This window comes from Sander vitreus, chromosome 14, assembly GCF_031162955.1.
Source record: "Sander vitreus isolate 19-12246 chromosome 14, sanVit1, whole genome shotgun sequence".
Classification (NCBI taxonomy): domain Eukaryota; kingdom Metazoa; phylum Chordata; class Actinopteri; order Perciformes; family Percidae; genus Sander; species Sander vitreus.
In genome coordinates this window covers 15,163,520-15,181,983 of record NC_135868.1, presented here as the reverse complement: position 1 = coordinate 15,181,983, position 18,464 = coordinate 15,163,520, and the positions used below count along the sequence as shown (strand labels likewise).

Genomic DNA, 18,464 nt, shown 5'->3' with positions numbered 1-18,464 from the left:
TAATAAAGTACACACCCACATGCACGGATACATACATGCTGACAGAAGCTTCACAACGTTTTCCCCAATTTAAACACGTTTCACGTGCCTCCAGGAAAACACAAAGCGACCTCAGGGCCAGAAATTACGCACAACACATCTGTCAAGAGGGAGTGACAGATCACGCAACAAAAACACATTTGCGTTGGAAATACTCCAAAATCACTTTAATTCTCATTATTAAAACAATAAATCTCAACCTATATTTTCAGAAAAGCATCCCCAAAACGAAAATATATCAGGCTAATATTACTGACTGATCCTGTGCACTATCCAGAGATATAGCCTAGCCCAGTATATGTCACGAAAACCTGACTTAAAAATGAAAATATCGGTGGTTTATGCTCCAATGAGTGGCATCTTAGGAGAACTATGTTCACGCATCGCTGTGATCCACTAACCTACTGCTTCGGAGAACAAGCTCCCCCCCCCCACAGTTGAGAGAAAGGAGTTGTTTTCTGAATGAGCGCATGTCTTCACATCACACAAGCCCTTGTTATTGACCGTTAATGAAGCTGCACTGGACACTGCTTTAACTTACCTCTGCAAAACTTCACGAGTGGCTCTCAGTGGCGTCTCTGCCCGTCTACCTGCGCCTCTCCATCCATGCGTAAATTAAAAGAAAAAGTGCGCTTTCAACGCAGATGTGTTTCTGCTGTTCGAGATGTAAATTTAAAAAAATATCTCCCACAAGAATGAACAAATGAGCGATGGATGATCGACGTTTGTCACCCGATGAGACTCGATGCAGCGGCCGTCCAGAGCAAACACTGAGCCCCCTCACACATTCCAGTTTGTTTGCGGCGCTCCGCCTGAACAACGGCGAGCCAATCAGAAGCGGAGGATGTCACAGGGAGGGCGGGGTCAGTCTGGTGTGTGTGTGTGTGTGTGTGTGTGTGTGTGTGTGTGTGTGTGTGTGTGTGTGTGTGTGTGTGTGTGTGTGTGTGTGTGTGTGTGTGTGTGTGTGTGTGTGTGGTGGGGTTGCACGTGCTTGTGGGTATAGGTGCGCGTGCCTTGAAAGCATGAATCAAGCTTGGAGTAGGCTATGGCCTTTCTCTTTGGCCCCTTTGTCTGTCTGTCTGTCTGTCTGTCTCTTCAAATCAATTCAAATCAGAGGAGATTTATTCGTATGAATTTTGGTGTAGCAATACTGCCAACGATAGATTACGTTACAGATAAACAAGAAAATAAAAAAATAATTTATTAAAAGTAAATAAAACCACAAGAAAATGAAGATCTTAGACATACAGTTCTTATGGATGTAATGTCTCTTTCTCCCTATGTATTGGTCTTTGACAAGCAGAAACTAGTGTGGTCATGAGTTTAAGCACACACCAGGGCCTGCAGGACGAATCCATGCCTGAGCACCAGATTTAACCAGCAGTCACCTTATGAACTGTCTCAAACATTTGTCTTTGCCCTTGTACTCTGGATAGCAGCAGAGCCATTTTTTGGGGGGAGAGAGAGAGAGTGAGAGAGAGAAGCAGATACCTTTTCAGCCTTGTGGGTTTAAGTTCAGACCTTTCATGTTCACTTGGATGTTAAACCAAACTTTTGCAGAAGTACAGTAGAACCTGCCTCATTCTGCCGTGTTTTACCAGTGCTGTGTCCTTGTAAATGTATTGACAGGTTGTGAAATGGATGGTGTGATTATCTGTGATTACACGCCTTAACAATGGGGGCTTTTTCAAAATTACCTTTCCAATCTGTTTGCCTCAAGTGGGTTTGCAGCGTTTGCGCTTTCTCTGGACAAATTGAATTGCATGGAAGGGAACCATGAAAAACACAAACACCTCTATCTTTAGGAGCTACAAACTGCGTGAAACACACAGGTGCTGCTATTTGACGGCTGAAGGAAAAATCATTTCTACTGAACAACTTGGTTTTATGTAAAGTGACTTGACTTTAGGTTCTCCTGCCAGCATAATTGCCCTCCATAAGTGGATATGCTGTTCCGCTGAGTCCATACAAATCCAATTCAGCTCGCCCTTCCAAGAAGCAAAGGGAGCAGAAAATGGCTTGTCCCTTTTAATCCATCAGTTTGGTATTAGTAGAGGAAGGGATTTCATAATGACTCGTTGGTATGATCAATGTTAAAGGGGAGGTTAAAGGATTTGTCACCTCTGATTCTTCTTTGTGTGAGTACAGATATGGCAAGAAAATTAACGTTGCGGTTTCAATTTCGTAAGAAATCATCACTGTTCATCTTCTGTTCTTTTAAGAGGCCTTTTCCTTCCTCATCGTCCGTTAAAGCAAAAGAAGTAGCAGCAGCAGCTCCACATGTTCTGCTGTTAGTGAGCTCTCCCACCTCACTGCCAAATCTATTCAGTCACACACCTCAACCAAACAAAGCTCATATCAGTCATTTTCTGTCCCAGTTTCTTTCTCTAACTTAAATGTTCTTTGGCGAAACATACTTGAAATGTAATGTCAAACATTACTTTCTAAAAACTGTAAAACCACACTCAGCTTGCATCCTACTTTCCAACATGTTCAAATGAAATGCTGGGTAGAACACATTCATATGCCACTCAGCTACCCCTAACACACACACACACACACACACACACACACACACACACACACACACACACACACACACACACACACACACACACACACAGACACAGACACAGACACACCCCTCTCTCTTCCTCCTAGTCTCTCAGCTGCTGAACAGCTCAGCCTGTAATTATGGCTGTCATCAACAGCCCCTGACTAGTAGCTATATTTACTGAAGAACCAGTGAGCACAAATACACACATGCAAAGAGAAGACCATACACTTACACCTGCAACCACACATACACACACATGCACACAGACACATAAACAGCTATTTATAGTCAAAATCAAATTAAAATTACAACAGGTATTTTAGCATTGGGCTAATCTGCATCATTGGCTCTAATCCTCTCAAGAATTTTCTCAGGAAGCAGAAAATTCACTCTGGCTCACATACAGTGTCACGAACGAAACACTGCATTTGTTTATTCAAGATTATAACTTTAATTAAAAACTAAACTACATAACAACAATATGTGTTGGAAATTCTATATTCTTATTGTAACAGAAAATCTACAGTGTTCTAACCAAGAACACTGTGGAAATTGTTTAACAATCCCCTGTCACATTAAATAACATCTGAAACTTCCAAATGATCAAGATCCCCTCAGAACCAATGTTTTCTTTTCTTAAGACACAGTGGATAAAAAAAGACTGAGAGGATTGCTTCACAAAATAAACAGAGTTTGTAAGGATTTTCACTGCTTTTCTCCCTCCATCTCTGATGTGGTCCAGCTCACTCACTTTCGAACAGACCCTCACTGATTTATACTGCACTTAAAACACACTTTTTTAATGCTAAAATACACTTATTTTGGTCGCAAGACTTTATTGAAATGTATACTGTGTGACCTTTCCAGAATATTCGTGACCCTCAGTGAAACCCACTCAGATCTGTTTACTGCTCTCTCACTGTATAAACCATAACTGTAGACCATTGGGTATGTAAACATTATGTACCTAGGTATGTGTGCCCATTTATAAATCCATGCATACGCAGAAGGTATGAATAAAATCAAAACCTACTGACCTCCCAGCAGAGAAGTTTCTTTCCTTCTGTACCAGCCACAACTGCTGTTGGTCACCACCATCAATCTCCTGCTCTGCATGTAGCGTGGCATTGAAACACCTTCTGTCACTCTCTCTACCACCAATTATTATCTGTTATATAGTTAAGCATTTATGTCCTTCATCCATAATCGTACTACTTTTCTTTATTTATCCCTTTAAACATTGCCTTCATCTCTGCCTGACAACGTCTGACCACTGAACCAGCATGAGTCAGGAAGGCCACATGACTGGAGGGCAGGAAGGTCAAGGCAAAAGGATGTACAGGCACAGCTGACGGTGTGTGTGTGTGTGTGTGTGTGTGTGTGTGTGTGTGTGTGTGTGTGTGTGTGTGTGTGTGTGTGTGTGTGTGTGTATGTGTGTGTGTGTGTGTGTCAGAGTGAGAGTGTGGCACTAAAATGTCAAAAGAAAATGCTGCCTCCTCTCAGGTTACTAGCCCTGTTTAAGATGACTCATTGTTGGACTTCACTAGCTGCTAATGCCCAACTTGAATCTAAGTAAAATTCTGACATTGAGAACTCAACTTTAGTTTCTGTTTGCAGCAGAAACATAAAGAAACACAAAATACGGTTTACTGTATGTGTGTGTGCAGCTTTGAAAAACACAAGTGTGTCAACTGTATTGCTTCCTAAATTATACTTGCAAAGCTTCTATATTTCTGTACAAAGACATATTATTCTGTGTGTCTTTACATAGGTGAACCAATAAAAGGCTGTATATTGCCCTGTGGCAAGGCCCCATGATGTGGCTCTTTGGTCTATAATGACAGATTGCTTGTTGCAGGTAGAGCTTCTGCCCTAATGGGCTTGGAGACATGTCATACTGTAGGACTGCAGACTGCAGGTGTGTGCTAACAATATAATTGTTTTTAAATTAATTTCTGACTACTTGTATATTTTAAAGCTGCACTATATTTTTGTTTATATCAGCAATGGATCAAATGACTATAGGTAAAAGGGGTGAAAGGGGGGCTCATAGTGACAAACGCATAGAAAACTAAAAGGGCACTCGGAGAGCACAGACCTCTGCCAAGGCATACTCTATCTCACAATGTTAATTCAGTGTGCATTTTCCCAGTCAGGAACTACATTTTCCGATAATTCTGACAAATGAATGCAGCACAAAACACCCTATTTTGCAATGTTAACGAAAGTGAAAAATAATTTGTGTAGCAGCATTACACTTGTGACTAGCTGCCCAATAAGGAGCCAAACTTGATCTCCAAACTTTTAGCAGGTTACCCCTCTGTGAAGAGTCATGGGTGGTCTGTTACATTTCTTGTTTTAAACAGAATTACCTCATTGCTAGAAAGGTTCCAAACCACTAAGTGTAAACCCTGCACGCCCAGTGTTGCCCGCAGCACATATTGTCATAGTAACCACATGGGAACTGTAAAGAAAAGGTTAGCAGTACAGTGAAACTGCCATCTTATAAGCCACAACTAAACGTTTGTGACCCAAAAAACTGAGACAAGGTTACACTTACGGCTGAGACAAAGAAACATTTCTTGCACAATTAAAAATTCACCTTAAGTCCCAAAATGCAAATAATGTTTTCCTCTCTTTAATTCCTTCTCTCCTCTGTCATAGAAAACTGCAGAAAATAATAATTGTTTGAGTCTTTTGGCTAAAGTAGGTCAGTGGAGCCAACTGTCATAAGCAGGAAGAGGGAGATCTGGAGTCGTAATATTCCAGCTACAGTATAGGTCCCCTCAGGTCAGAGCTATTCGCAACACAGAGCGACCACTGACGCACAAACTACAGTATTGTCCTGTTCTTCAGTGTGTTGCATCGCTGTGGACAGAGACAACATCTATGGACAGACAGTATGTGTGGGTGGACTGCCAGTGTGTGTATGTTGAGGATGGAAGACAAGAAGACAATGCCTGTGTGTGTGCGAGGTTGCAGAGAAGTGAATCAGTACATGTGCGTGTGTGTGTGTGTGTGTGTGTGTGTGTGTTTGTGCGTGTTTTATAGTAGGGCAAGTAGATCAAGTCCGTTTTAGATCATTTTCCAACCTCTAGCACTGACCTCTTTGGCTCTAACGCTACCCCTCCTGCCCTATATGTCCACTGCAGCTCAGATATGCACTTCCACCGAATGATATTATCACCCACTAAATTTTGATAAAAACTTGACAGACTGATCAAATTATTTCCCAGTCAGATTGCAACACTCCAGCACCGATACCAGTGCTCTGCAGCAGAGAGAGTGCGATAAGTTAGCTTGATCATGGCTAAATGCGAAAAGATACATGCTTGGATAGAAAGGTATTGTAAGTTAATTATTCTAATGAAGGACATACTGATATGGACACACTGCCTTGAGTAAAAATGGACATTAATCAATTAAATTAAATAATGATAATTAAATCAAACAAAACTCTGCCTCAGATGACCCAGATAAAAAACTTCATCCTGTTTATGTTACTCCTCAACAGATACGACAGTTGAGTGTGGCTGACTGACCGAACTGAATACCAAAGCTTCCACTTCTCTCTACAAACATTAAACTTCATATTTTGCAAAAACATTATGTGGCTCAGTTAGCCTAGGTACCTTTTCTATGTATTAGTGTCTCTTGTTTCTTAGATTACCAGAGGAATGCTGCCCTTCTACATCCACCACTTGTTGTGAGAAAAGCTCCTGTAGTGTGTAAATGAGACCTAAACGTTGTGTTTGTGGCATGCTTGCTTTAAAATAAGCCTGCATGTTGTGTCATGCCTTTAGATTGTTGATTTGTTCCCTCCTTAGGTGTTGTTTAGCTGAGAACATGAAAGAAAAGCCCTTTGGCAAAATCTGGTGCAAAGCCTTAAATAGCACAGGTGAAAATACATCAAAGCTTAACTCCATTCAGGTGTAGTGTCACCTCACTCCATTGCAAAGACCCCTCCCCTCAGGATTTGTTTAATAACCAAAACGTCATCATTGGAATTAAGAAATTCTAAAAGAAATTTGTGGATGAACTTGGGCTGAATGGAAAACTCCCATAAAATCTGAGTGACTGACATGCCATTGTGCCAGAATAAGGTTTAATAAACAAACTAAAAAAACAAAAACAAACAATAGCTGTTGTTCCCAGCAATTAGTGGTTTTGTCATGTAATTAGTAGTCAGAGTAGGAGTGGAAATGCATCCTATTGCACAAGAAACAGGAACAATCTGAAACAATTCTGCATCAGAGCAGATAAACTCTTCACTAAGTCACAACTGTATTAAATGACAGGGATTAAGTTCTTAACACACATACAACTGCAAAGCAGCAACATACAACATGTTTAAAAGTCAAAGGAAAAGTTATTTCCTATGTGGTTCTTGAGCGTAAATGTAATTGAGTGCTTTTTTACAAGCTATTCACTGGTGACTGAGGACAGCTCCGTCATGCTTTCTGACCCGACCCAGTTAGTCAAACACAGGTTTATTTAGACACCAAACAGTAAGGCTTCATTTCAACCACGGCACCATCGATCTCATACTCAACTATATTTTTACTGCCATTAGAGCCCAACTACTGCGGCTTTCCTTGGGGACACACTACTCTTCTGTACTTTGCTTTTGCACACTGTTTGCCACTCCACTGCCAACCACATGAGTAGAGTAGCAGAGCAAAATCAGGCCCTTTGAATTACTCATAAGGAGGAAGAAGTTAAAGAGACCATTGTGTTTATTTTGGTCTCAATGAAGCTGCTGTGCACTTTTACTGATGTATTTTTTTCATTTAGTGAAGCCATTTTTTTTTCCTGATAATTATGTGCATGTGTATGGTAAAGTGTGATAACAAGGGAAGAAAGCATCACTGTGTTTGTGTGTGTACAGTAAAACCACTTCATGGCTCTGGCTGGCTGTAGCTTCTGTAAGATCTGAATGGAATCATTCAGGTCATTTTGCAGGGGAGAATTTGTACTACCATCCCGTTGTCATACAACATGTATCCTTTCTAGTCGCATGTTATTCAAAGTTGCTTTTTTCAACAGAAAATCTTTGTTTTATTTTGTATTCTGGGTGAACAGCCCCATTAATCCAGACACAAATCACCATATCTACTATTTACTGACTATCTACGTAGGTATACTCAGACCCCTGTGGTGAAATGTGTATATGTATGCTTTGACCACATTTTAAAATAAGTTACCTGGTCAACATGTGCCCCAACTTTCAACTGCTTTTTAACTGATTTCTGCTTTGACTTAAAAGAGGGCGCACTAACTGAGGCTGGCGGGGGTGAAGCTAAAACACATTGTTCCCATTAAGCAGAGTTAACAGCAGCTCTTTGCTAATTCATGCGACCTGAACGGGACTCACTGAGAGTGTGTGTGAGGAGGAAAGGCAGGAAAAGGGAGGGAGAAAGTGTGCTTGTGTTCAGGCACTCTGACATCTCTGCTGCTGGGCTAAAAGAAGTGCTCCTTTAGTCATAATTCAGTTTGCAGCACAGCAGCAAAAGAACGACAAGCTAGAGTATCCATGCCAAATACAACCTATTGTCTCTGGGAGTGCAGAGATGACAGCAAAGACATCTGATACACTCCATTTTTATAACCGTAACTCTGAAGTCAATGCCACATGTTGGTTAAGCTTGTAGTTGTAGTAATTCAACGTGGGATGTCTGTTACTTGCTTTATGACCTATTGTCTTCATCTTTCACTTATTATTTTATTTCATGCATTTTACAGATATTTCCACATTGCCAACACCATCAAATACATTATTACATCACATAAGATCAGTGGTGCTCAGTGGTTCTATAGAAATGGCAATATTAGCCGGTCCTCCACTTTTGTCCAAACTGAAATATCTCAGCAACCTTTGGACGGATTGCCATGAAATATTATAGTACTCATATTTATGGTGTCATTAGTGAGCCCCTGACTTTTCATCTAGCACCACCAACAGGACACAGTTTTCACTTATCCAGTGAAAGAACATCTATAATATTGATTGGCACAACATTTGAAATGTAATTGTTGCAGATACAACATGAGATTGACTTTTGTGGTTTTGAGTGACATATTTCAACCAGTGGTGGAAGAAGTATTCAGATCCTTTACTTAAGTAAAAGTACTAATACCACACTGTAAAAATACTCTGTTACAAGTAAAAGTCCTGCATTGAAAATGTTACTTAAGTAAAAGTATGTAAGTACCATCAGAAAAATGTACTTAAAGAATTAAAACTAAAAGTACTCAATGCCGAAAAATCCTCACATTTTAGAAACCGGAAACGATCCAAACAGTTCTGTTAATCAACTAAGTGTTTAATCGGCTAATCATTTCAGCTGGACTTGTAGGTCTATATATTGCTGGGTAGCTTAATTTATAATAAAACATTGTATTTTATAAACTACATGTTTTTTTGTGGAAACATCTTAATTTGTAAAGTAACTAGTAACTAAAGATGTCAGATTAATATAGTGGAATAAAAAGTACAATATTTCTCTCCGAAATGTAGCGGAGTAGAAGTAGAAAGTGGCATGAAAAGAAAAAGACTCAGGTAAAGCCGTAGACTCTTAAGGGCAACGCACATCTGCAGCAGAAAACCCAAAAAATTATAGTAAATGTATGTATTTCCTGCCTCTGTAATCATCTGGCCACCCCTTTAGATTTATCTTGTGACCCCTTGTGGGGTTCAGACCCCTACGTTGGAAACTACACTACATAAGACTCTTATGTAGAAAGCAGACAGCAATGATGTAGCAAAATCACACACACACCTCACACTTCATTTTACACCAAATTCTAATTTTATGGGTAGAAAAGCTCAAAGATTTGCAAATCCACTACTAATAATGAAACAAATAATTTACAAAGAAAATAGGTCAGTGGTAGTACATTTGCATTTAGCACCAATACAATTGAAACACTTGAATTGCATAATTTCCATCACTAACCCAAAAAGCTAATTAGAACAGAAAATATAAGTGATGCATATCCTGCAACCTTCAGCTGTTTCTGCAAATAAACACACTGATGCCTGCTGGCCAACTGCTACATGAATCTGTGCGCTGTGACTGGCTGGTTTGTTGCAGAGAGTCATCTGGCTGCGTACCTCCTGGCTGTGTTGTTCAAAGGGAACGTCACATTACCATCGGTATAGCTCAGACAGAAGTGGGTCAGTAGCTGCATTAACATTTATTACACACCAAATTATACAATATCTGGGAATATCCTCCTGCTCACTGTCCACTCATCATCAGTGGAGCTGCTGCAGATCACTTAGAGCCTGTATGGAGTTTAAATATGTCTTTAAATGTATAAATATATGAGTGTTAATGTGTACAGTGTAAGCAGTTTCTGTGCAATTAAAAGATAATAGCCTACATGGCAGAGCACTTAGGTCTGAGCATGTTTTTGTGTTGTGAATATGGTTTAAAATAAGTGTAATCAACTGTTTTGCAACTGGTGTGAGAGAGTTAGATGAGATGATCAATACCACTTTAGTCAGTTTAATATATGGCTACAGCCAGCAGCCTGTTAGCTTAGCTTAGCATAGGTAATGGAAACAGAGGAAAACAGCTAGCCTGGCTTTGTCAAATCATAACAAAATCTGCCCATCAGAACTTTAAAGCTCAGTAATTAACACCGTGAAAAACAAAATACGAAGTGTAAAAGTTACAGTTTGCACCAGTTGGAATTAAAAAATAAATATCTCTGATTCTGCTGCACACATTTTTTAACTGTCCATCGTGAATCCAGCAACATTATAAAAGTGCAATGCTAAATCGGTACAGTACTCTTTATCACAAAAAGCAATATACTGATACACAGTGACATACGCAAGTGCTGAGCCAATCTATGAAGCATCATTATCCATAATGCTGGTGCCATAATTCTGGTCAGAGATAACTATTTTGGGCGCCCGGATAGCACAGTTAGTAGAGCGGGTGCATATATATAGAGGTTCACTCCTCGACGCAGCGGCCTGGGTTCAACTACGATCTGCGGCCCTTTGCTGCATGTCATTCCCCCTCTCGCTCCCCTTTCATGTCTTCAGCTGTCCTGTCGAATAAAGGCCTAAAAATGCCCCAAAAACTATCTTTAAAAAAACTACTTTAAAAAACTATTTTAATGGCTGCAAAAATATTGAACAGTAGTCAATTATTATACAACCTTCTCTTCTACCTCTGAATGATCACCATGCAGGTCCTGCTGTCACTTTACTGCTCATCACTCATTCAGGATCCAACTGAGCGTAGGTTATGATTACAGCTGGTTTTAAAATAAAAAATAACACTCACACAAAGTGCATGTTGAAAAGATTTTCTTGTGGTGCATAATGCTTGCTTAAAACATTTGCCTGTTATACAAGAACGCCCACACTGCAGAGGGCATGGCTGCTCTTTGCTTTCTAAAAAGGGTAAAAGTTGAAAAATCAATAACCAAACTACACAGAGTTCCTGCAAATGGGAACTGGAGAGAGAAAGCATGGAGTTCTCATTAGTCAAGGATTCATTACACTCACTAATTATTACAATCATTGCAACTACTGAATATGACTTTAACTGGTGACATTACTGACACTTTTCTTTCTCTTTATAAATCAATTTTGTGTAGTAACCTAAAAGCATCAGTGTGTATCAGGGCCTACTCAACCATGCAACAAACAACCCCACCTACACAGCTAAAGAGATCCCTCTGGGCCACACTTCAACCACCATGTTGCCCTTTTCTTAACCCTGATCACAACCACAAGTCACCAACAGACCAGTCTGACTTGGCTGTGTTCCTCAACCAGCCCTGCAGCCCACCTGTAAACCCTCACCTGCTTTCACTCCTGACAACTGACCCTTGGCAAGCCTTACCGTCATCATAGAAGACATCCTCCGCTTCTTCGCGCATCATCTCATCCAGGTCGTCTTCTGCAATGTCGGTCATAGCCATCACTATTCCTTTTCTTCTTCTTCTCTTCTCTCCCTCGGCTGACTAATCGGAGCGTCAGAGAGAGTGACTGGGCTGTAAAATTGAATCAATGCCGGCTTGGCCTCTTCGCTTCAGGCAACAGTGTGATCACCGGCAGGCTCCTTGCTCGAGTAGCACAGAGGACTGAACTAAGATTCAGCTGTCTGCACGAGAATGTGTGTGTGTGTGTGTGTGTGTGTGTGTGTGTGTGGGTGAGAGAGAGGACGCCCATTAACCTTCACTAAGTTTCAGCAACAGTGCTGATTTCATAACATCCTGTGCAAAGCTGAAGTGAGAGTGTGCTTTTTCGAGAGCACTTGTATGAGTAAGTGTGCGCATGTGTGTGTGTACTGTAAGGGGAGGGTCAGTGGTGTGTTCACGTGTGTGTGTGTGTCCATATGCACAGTATGACGCTCTACAATGAGTCAGCTTGAGTGGCTGGTGATTACCAGGAATAATTAGATTCTGTATTTTGAGCCAACAAGGACATGCAAAAAGGGTGTAAAAATGTGTGTTTGTGTGTGTACGTGACATGGTGTGTGTGATATGTGGCTCTACTTGCCATTCCGTCACTGCTCACTAGGAATCACGGGACCACACTGATGGCTCTGTCTCTATTTTTTCACTTGGCCCACATCGAGTGGGCCTCAGCAGAGCTGATAACGTCTGCTGTCATCTGCTGCTGCAAAAAGTCTCCATAGTGATGCGGACGCAGCGAACACACACACACACACACACACACACACACACACACACACACACACACACACACACACACACACACACACACACCTGCTCTGAAGAAGACAGATTCAGACAATGTGGGAGGTTCTGTTTATACCTCTCTTATAATCATAGCTTTTACATTTGGGACTTCAGCATTGATGATGATGTTTGAGTCACAGAGCAACACTAAGCATCTGTGTTTTCGAAACATAAATATGAGCCAAATTTTCAACATTGCAGGTTGTTTGACGCCATATGCTGCCGTTTTTAAGATATTTCCAGAATCCTCAAAAACTCTTCTATCCAGCTGGAAGGAACTATTCCACCTGCTGCACAATAGAGTAGATTATTTAACAGGTTTCCCAAGCTGCAAGTCTTCTGTTCAGCCAAACAAAGATGGTTTCCAGAAAAGACAAATCTCTTGCGTGTCTTGTACGATGTACTGTGAAGCTGTACGCACAGTGGTGCCTAGAGCTAAATGCTAAAATGCTCACAATGACAGATAGGATAAGATAAGATAATCCTTTATTCGTCCGACAGCGGAGACATTTGCACTGCTACAGCAGCAAAGGAGACGTGTAAGGTTAACAAGAGGCATCAGTTAAAATGCAAGCTATGATAAATAAGTAAACAGTAAAAAAGCAGTAAACAGTAAAGAGCTGAATATACTAAGCAGACAGACTGAATGATTGAATTCACAGTATTGCACATAGAAAATATTGCAAAGTTTAGTATACATTGATATTGCACACAAAGTAATTGTCATCATGACAATGCTAACACACGCATGTATAATGTTTACTATGTTTACTGTATTGTTGAGAGCTAACATTTGCTAATTTGCACTAAACACAAAGTACAACTGAGGCTGATGGGAATGTCATCAGTTTTGCATTTATAAACTAAAGTATTGGCCAAATCAAAACCGGATATATGAACGAATGACTTTTCATGACAATCAACACGTTTCACACATGACACTGCCATCACTCGAGCCATGCCACCAGCTTGGCAAAAATGCTCTTGTGACAACGTTGCATATACCTTGGACATATAATGACCACAGCTTCAGCTTCAGCCATTGTAGCTCAGTCACTGAGACATGTTTGGTACATCTGGACACCCAAAGCAAACTGGGTGCATCTAGTGAACTAAACTGACTCCAAATGCGTGTCATGTATAATGAATAATGTAATTCCAGCCAGTCATCGGCAGGGCGAAATAGTTTCCATCCAGCTTTTTAAGAATTTTGCACCATCCCCAGAAGGCCCCTTACCAGTACCTCTCAAGCACTTCATGTTCAGTCCCAAATTACTGGGAGCATGCAGTCTTGTCTCTTTTTGACCTTTAATTTATTCTAAGTTGAAAAAAGTCAAAAAAGCAGCTAGAGACAGAATTTCTTTCTCTGTCTCACACCGTGCCTCCATTTGTCTTTACTGTGCAGTTTCTCTGACTCACACCCCATTTACACAAACCAATTCCCAACCAAAATAGAAACTAGGCTTCAAGTCAATTCATTATCACTTTTCCTTTAGACTCCTTCTCCCTTGCCACCGCCTCCCTTTAAGGCCAAAGCTCAAGGGAACAGACCTGGAGACAAAGTCATTTTCACTGAGGCTAGTCCAGACAATTCAGACACACATTTATCAGGAGGTGGGATGTGGGGTCTGAATACATATGAAGAACATGTCACTGAAAGTAACTTGTGGGGTATACAGCGATGTTTACAAATGAGACGTGGCAGAGAACCGCACATGCATCTTAAAATCAGTGAAGGAACAACTTTCAGGTTTTAGAGTGCAAAAGCTATATAGGAAATCACGCAAGTACAAACTTTTTGATCAAAGTGAAGGAGTAACTTTCCCAGCAGCAACAGGAAATTACAGAAAGTGGTGAAATAAACTGCATAACAAAACAATCAAGAACCATGAAGATGCAAAAGAACCACATGAACTACTTGCAAACACTGAATTTAAATTTGATAGTTGTAGCTGTCAAACTAAACAGCCAGAGCTGTGTCTGATTAAATCAGGATGTGGTTAAACAGTTGTGGTTTATGTTCTCTAACCAATATGGTGGTTCACAATAGACAGAATATTTTTGACTTGGTGCTCTGATCCTAGAAACATAATGCGGGAAATGGAGAATCACTGGTCATGCAGGCCAGTAAACAGAAAAAACACACAGAATACTGACACATGCAAAGCAAAGCCCACTGTCCTATGCAGATACGTCCCACTCCCATCTGTTCACTGCTATAATCATCATGTTCTGGTGAATATCATGATTTATGTGCAACACATTTCTGATATTAAACTCAGAGTTATTCTAAGCAAAAAATGTAAATGGAAAATTGCAGTTATGAAAAGTCCAGGCATTCAGACGTTTCAACAACTTTGTTCTCTCTCTCAGCAGCAGCTTCTGACTATGAGCTACTTTACAGGCAGCAGTGCCAGAAAACGGGGTCACGTTTGGGCTGCATTTGCCCTGCTGCATTTCAATGACTGGGTACATTGTTGTCACTAGCAGAGTAAACCTTCTGCCTCGGGAAATGCAAACGCATGCTGCTGGGATGCAACACACAATGCCGCCACACACACACACACACACACACACACACACACACACACACACACACACACACACACACACACACACACACACACTTACTCCGGCATGGCAAAGAGTAGCACAATCAGACCCGTTCGGTACAATGGTGTTGTTTGAATGGGGTCAAACAATGGAGCTCTGAAACGAGCCAGATGATGAGTATCCCAGGAGGCTGAATAGGCGGCTTCAGCCGCCTACACACTCGCTCCTCTGGCCCTGATATTATGCATCAGTGTGCCGCCTGTTACTGTGAACTAAAATATCCGTTATTAGCATGGAAGCAGCAACTCATTAGCATCCAGGCTAATTCTATGGTGCTAGCTAATTTGCAAGAATGTAGCCCCTTGCACAGATGCTACAATGGCTATAAAATACTAGTGAACTAGAGAAAGTAATTAGCATCAGACAATGGTATTCTTCTATTATTAACCCAAACATTTAGATGTGCTAACATTATTTACTGTTAACCTTTCTGGGGTAGCTGGAAGACTTGTAAAACCAGAGCATCTCAACATACAGCAGAGTAAACTAAATATTCAATAAAGTTTTTTTCAGAATTATAAAAGAAATGGCAACTTAGCTTGGAAACATTTAAAAAGAACAGTTTCACAACTCATAGCATGTCTCTTTTTATATTCTTCCCTGATTTAAGATCAAAAGTTATTATTAATTAGTTTGTAAAATCCCCTGGTTTAGAAAAGAGTTAGGCTTACTTGCTTGTGTCTCAACTGACTCATACATGAAAATGATCAATGTTCACAGCAGGTTATTTAAATCTGTTGCACTCCAGGGCTGCAGCTACCATTGAGACCACTGAGTTCATGTCCTGGATGTTTTGGGGAGAAATTTGGGGGTTTTAGCAACTTGGGGGCATTTAAACTATAAAATTAAAAAATAACATATTTAGTAGGCTGATTCCAGTATTTTTTATTTATTCATTTAATTAAATTGATTTATTTATCAGCATTTTACCACCAGAATTGTATTTATATCAGTTTAGATGAAACATAATCTAAATTATTTAGACACAATATAATTAAGCAGTTAAGTAATAAAAATTACAAACTTTATTTTCATGACCTGACCACAGCTCCGCTGCACCCTTGAGTAAACAGACCAGAAGATTTTAAAAGTGAGATTTAAAGCCAATGCATAATACTTGCTGATATAATAACAAAACAATAACAAATTATATCCATGTGTAAAGCATCTTTCTATACAGAACTGCAGAATATGTATTTATAAAGCAACAATTAAACAGGCCATGAAACTACAAAAATCTCAAGTGTAAATGAAGAGTGGAAAATATACCCATCACGCAACAGGATATTGTTACAACACAAAAAGCCAATTCATAAATCCTGTGGAAACCGGATTCCAGAACTTGAACCCCGAACAAATTAGGGAACTTGAGTAATGTGTTGTTACAGCATATTATTGTCACCCCAGGCTCAGTCTGCTCAGAGATATTAAATACGCAGAGAGGCGAGCAAGTGGGCAAGTTTAAGGAGGAGACAGATGGAAAAACTACTAGAAAAACGGATTGATGTCAGTGTGACTTCCTCTGACAAAGCATGACAGAAAGGTATGGGTGAAATAGACAGAAAAAAAAGAGACAGACGGGTAAATTAAAAAAAAATAAAAAACTCTCATTCCCTTCACCCAGGCCTCTGCCTCTTTTTCTCCTTTCAAAGAAGGATGACAAAATAGGATGATTGTGAAGGGGCGCCTGGTTACCCTGGTTACAATAATGAGGGCGTGTGTTGTAAATCCAATTTGCCATGGCACTCTCTGACTCATTTGAGGTGCACATGTGTGAGTTAGTGTTTGTGTGCGACGCCTGTGGATTCATGTGTCTGACAGAGGATGGCCATAATGTAGCCCACCTTGCACATACTCATGCATGTAGACACACACACACACACACACACACACACACACACACACACACACACAACTTTTCTAGGTATGTGCAAACTGTTCATACTGGAAGAAACAACAGACTGGAGATCACACACTGGATTTTGATTCTACTTTCCTCCAAGAAGTAATAGTACAGGAGAGATGGTCGTAATTACACCAAAACGAGCAGGTAAAACCCAAATTATCCAAATCTTAGACCTAAGAATGGGTATAATGAATAAAACTTATAGCTGCTGTATAAAACTGAGCAAACACAGTGAACCGTTGGTTGAACATGAATGCCTGAAGTCAGAGGTCTTATCAGAAAATAAGTCTGTGCAAACAAGAGAGCATCAGAATGTAGGAACTTGCAAATCAGTACTGAATTTAAAACGGTTTTAGTTCAAACTTCACAGATTCTTAGCAGTTTCTCTTACATTATTCAGGCAAACACCACCTGGGCAAACAGGCAGCCTGTAATTGTTTGAATATACTGCCTGGTTTAGTGTGCAGTAGGCAGCATAGTGAGATGCAAGAAAAAAGTTAAAAGGATGTTAATAAAAAGCAGGAACAACTGGTAGATATACCTACTGTACGCATATTGATATCGTTTCATCTTTATATGGTTGTATGTCTTGACTCTGCGGTACATTATGTTAAAGAATAATCCCAGCAGATGCCTCCTTGTCAATGTGAAGCCTTCAACTCCTTTTTGTGCTGTCACCAATTTCTACTTCTGTGCTCTCTCCCTGTCTCTCCCTGTCGCTATTGTATTTTGTCTTTTTCTGTTCCACAATTGGATCCTTTTCTCTCGCTCATTTACTCTTTGCCTTTCTGTCTCTGTCCCAGAGGGCACTGAGGGCATCAGACAATAGCAGCAATACAGCCGCTCCCTGCCAGCTGTGCAGACTGGCACCACAGAGATGGCAGTGGCCATGTTGTGCCCTGCTGCTGCCGGCTACACCTGAAGGGAAGAGATAACAGCTAAAGCACTCAACCAAATGAACCAGCAGACCACAGCCTTATATCTGTTTATCTCTGAACAGGCTGGCGAACTAGCTTACAGTTCAGTTGTAAACAAGCGTCACTTTCAGGGCCAAGGAGCACATCATTAACTTACTACATTAGGTTGTTACGGTTTACGTTAAAAAAAGCCATGTGCACGACCAGCACATCCACTGTGTGTAAATAATCCACTATGTGAAAGCCAGTCCTGGATGCTAATAGAGTTTAGGCTAACGTTTGCAATATTGTACAAACACATTGCTTAGTCTAATCAGACTTATAATATCAGGACTGACTAAGTAGATCTAACGCAAGACTGCAATACAAAACCAAGATTCTCTTTGACAAGAATTTTGAGAGGGGAGTCTTCCACCATTATTATTTTAACTTCATCAAATCACCTTACTATGACTGAGCATATTTCTGACAGTTAATATCTTCCCACAGCCCCAAGCAGTTCATTAAATATTGCATAATCTAGTAGCCTACTATGTTTTGACAGGGAGACATTTTCCTGTCAGGGTGATCTAGAAGCCAGATGAGGAGGGTTGCAGCAGGGTGGGGCAAAAGCGTGGCAAGAACTCTGAAAACCACAGTTTCCTCTCCCACACCGCCCAGCACATCACTGTGTCCTCCAGCATACATTAGAGCCAACACCTGC

The 18,464-nt window shown here is 40.5% G+C and overlaps 1 protein-coding gene across 6 annotated transcripts in view; it reads right to left on the bottom strand.

Moving 5' to 3' along the window:
• The window catches only part of ripor2 (RHO family interacting cell polarization regulator 2), a 67,625-nt gene extending 50,105 nt beyond the window's left edge, over window positions 1-17,520 (bottom strand). The window contains exon 1 of one of the 6 annotated variants that reach the window (XM_078267373.1): window positions 17,390-17,520. In XM_078267373.1, the coding sequence (XP_078123499.1) occupies window positions 17,390-17,450 (61 nt within the window). In that variant the 5' untranslated portion in view covers window positions 17,451-17,520. Of the gene's footprint in view, window positions 1-580; window positions 827-11,463; window positions 11,807-17,389 lie in introns of those variants that run through there. The other 5 variants (XM_078267372.1, XM_078267374.1, XM_078267376.1 and 2 more) reach the window with 5 other exon arrangements.
• Between the last annotated feature and the right edge of the window lie 944 nt (window positions 17,521-18,464).